This window comes from Conger conger, chromosome 10, assembly GCF_963514075.1.
Source record: "Conger conger chromosome 10, fConCon1.1, whole genome shotgun sequence".
Taxonomy (NCBI): domain Eukaryota; kingdom Metazoa; phylum Chordata; class Actinopteri; order Anguilliformes; family Congridae; genus Conger; species Conger conger.
The window spans coordinates 48,640,057-48,643,074 of record NC_083769.1 but is presented as its reverse complement, the minus strand read 5'-3'; the positions used below and the strand labels follow the sequence as shown (position 1 = coordinate 48,643,074).

At 41.2% G+C, this 3,018-nt stretch overlaps 1 protein-coding gene across 1 annotated transcript; it reads right to left on the bottom strand.

Annotated features, from left to right (window-relative positions):
- Positions 1-804: 804 nt before the first annotated feature.
- Positions 805-2,672, bottom strand: LOC133138083 (guanylin-like). Its single transcript, XM_061256533.1, has 3 exons — positions 2,601-2,672; positions 1,517-1,709; positions 805-869 (listed from the first exon to the last, which is right to left on the bottom strand). The coding sequence occupies exons 1-3, from the start codon at positions 2,670-2,672 to the stop codon at positions 805-807; spliced, it is 330 nt and encodes a 109-aa protein (XP_061112517.1).
- Between the last annotated feature and the right edge of the window lie 346 nt (positions 2,673-3,018).

Below are 3,018 nucleotides of genomic sequence, written 5' to 3'. Positions count from 1 at the left end.
ATTATATAACATAGCGATAGCACATGTTATAGCAATAGCTTATAGCAGTTTATAGCTATGGTAAATGTTATAGTTATAAGATACTATAGCTATAGCATATGTTATAGCTATAGCTTATAGCAGTTTATAGCTATGGTAAATGTTATTGTTTTAAGATACTATAGCTGTAGCATATGTTATATCTATAGCATTTCGTTCTCAAGCTAAGAGTCTATGAATGTAAGGAAACACCAGCTACAAGCAATGAAGAAGAACATTATTTTAATCCAAGTTTTATGAATGGAAATAGATAAAAAAAAAATACACATGACCCCAAAATGAATATATATATATAGCTTAACAACAATGACATTCTTATAAAAAGGTCACACGGTTAAATAAGGAAAAGTTTTTCTTAAACTCAACCAGTAACATAACAAGGATGAACATAATGAAATATAATAAAAATAAAAAATAAACGTTTTTCTGTTAAATAGCGAGCTTCGAAGCCAAGATGATAGGGTGAGCTGCAACATGTAGTAGTACATCGTACAATGTGATTTTTATTTATTTTTTGTTACACAAAAAATGAATATTAATTCATATTAATATTATGTATTATTATTTACTACATTTGGATTTAACTTTGCGTATTTGTAAATATTGCAGATATATTTTCTCTCCAGCTGCCCTTTTCCATACAGTGAACATGAGAAGGAGTTGTGCGGTGTAATAGCAGGAAGACTAAAGCGAAATGTAACCGAGAGAAGACGGGAAGTGCAGTAATCGCTCATGATCCGCGGTCCGATCCCGCCGGTCCCCGGTTTAGCAGCCCGTGCAGGCGGCGAACATGCAGATCTCGCATTCATCGTAGTTAAGGCCAATAAATGCTGTTAAAACAAAACAAAACAAGCAAAAACGTCAATCATTTGCTGCAAAACTTCCCCATACAAAATAATTTACGAAATGAAGTGAACACGTAAATTATTTCAGAGCAGATACTTATTCGTACATAATTATTAGAAGCCCATATGTTTGCAGGTTACACGCTGGTTTTGCTGTCTAAACTTTGTGGTCAGTAACGTCAGTTATCTCAAAGCAGGTGCCCTGCTGTATGAATGTATGTAGCTAATGTATAACGAGAGACTTCACAAGACAAGAGCGCCAAGCCACGCAAATGGCAATAACTGTGTAACTTATATAACTTCATCTGATCCAAATAATTGATCATTTATAATTAGCAATGATTATCTACAGTTGAAGTCAGAACTTTCTGTGCTTTTTTTAATGTTAAGATAAAATGTAAATAACAGCTTGAACCGCCTTGAATTGCCCAATAAATGATAAATGTGTCGCTAATGGTTAATTTTTAATAAAGGTATAGCCAAACGAATGCAGTCGAATGTCCTCAGTATAATTATCCTTGGGACAATTAAGTTGTTCTTAATCTTTATCACACTGTTTTTGCAGAGGGAAAGATTGCGCAATCCCGCTCCGTGTTCAACTCCTCCCCCACCTCCTCCTCCCTCTCACTCACCCAGTCTGGAGAGAGACAGCCCGGCCCTGTCGCTCCGACACACGGGCAGAAACTCCGGCAGGAGTGCCGGGTCACTGCACACGGTTGCAGTACTGGCCTTGGCCAGACGCGGGCTCTGCTTTCCTTCCAGGTCCTTGTCCATCAGGTCTTTGAGCTTTTTCACCGACTCCAGTGAGAAGGTAAACTCTCCTTCCTGGAGACAGAGAGAAAACCATTCAGTGTTAACCTCCTGCCTTCTCAAACGACAATTTAATATTGGCTTCCCTGAGCTCTGTACAACATTCGTCTTAACACAAGACACATTCATTTAAACTTAAATTTCACTGCAAGACACTCGCGTTATGTTAAATTGTTTTAAAAAAACTTTATTTAACGATTGAGGACTTATTTTTCTCCTGGGTCTCAGGAGGTTAAAACAACATTGAAAGGGGCCACCATGGGGCTCGAACAGATTTAGATGGATAACGCAGAGCATGTTGCTGCATTCAAAACCGCAAACTAGCATACTACTCATACTCAATTTCAGGCTGATTTCCATTGACATGGAAGTAGTATGCCAGTATGCGGTCTGGACCGCAGCGTTTCGGGCAGCTAGCTGCGTGCAGTGGTCACGTCTGCGCAGTTTCTTTCGCGTCTGCGCAGACAGATTTCCCTGAGCCCATGCAGCACACATCTCACAGAGCCACGGGCTGCCGCTAATCAACCCTAAACTACTTTTTGATGATTTGATGTGATTTCCGTAAAATGTACATGTGGAAGTGCCACCATTTCAGGTAGGTGCCGACCTGCATGTCTGCGTGTGGCAGGTTATGACTTTACATTGCAGTACAGCAATTTGGCTGACGCTCTTATCCAGAGCGACATATCACAAAATGCACATTTATTACTTTTCTTATCACTACAATATGATCCAATACGATACAACCGTATGACAACGGTACAAATGTTTTTGTCCCCCAGACTAAATCTCCCACTCAGACTAAAACGGCTTCTGAGATGTTGGTGTTGAAGCTGATATTAATCTCTGTTGGTAGGAGCTGAATGGGAGCAGAAGGGATTCCTCTGAACGGAGAGAGACACTTACTTTGACCTGTACGGCATCGCAGAGCAGACTGGCAGCAAGGGCGAGGAGGGTGATGCTCAGCGTAGTCTTCATCCTTGTCTTGGTCTTTGAGCAGAGTCTTGGTCTTTGAGCAGAGTCTTGGTCTTTGATAGAGTCTTGGTCTTTGAGCAGAGTCTTGGTCTTTGAGCAGAGTCTTGGTCTTTGATAGAGTCTTGGTCTTTGAGCAGAGTCTTGGTCTTTGAGCAGAGTTTTGGTCTTTGACAGAGTCTTGCTCTTCGGGGGTTCTCTCTGTTTGGTCTTTCCGTGGAGAGCTCGCTCTTGGTCTGCCCTGCTCTGGCTCTCTCCCGCCTTTTTAAAGGGTGAGATCTGGAAACAAGATGGCGACCGAGGGCGTGCGCTGAGGGGTTGTCATGGTTAATGAGTGGCAGGGTCAGGTTTA

Bases quoted from the DNA above. Each gene is read 5' to 3' on its own strand.
- LOC133138083 (XM_061256533.1), bottom strand. From the start codon at position 2,672: ATGAAGACTACGCTGAGCATCACCCTCCTCGCCCTTGCTGCCAGTCTG. The intron at 1,710-2,600 runs GTAAGTGTCTCT...CTCTGTCTCCAG, and splicing joins GCGATGCCGTACAGGTCAAA to GAAGGAGAGTTTACCTTCTC. The intron at 870-1,516 runs GTGAGTGAGAGG...TTGTTTTAACAG, and splicing joins GCTGTCTCTCTCCAGACTGG to CATTTATTGGCCTTAACTAC.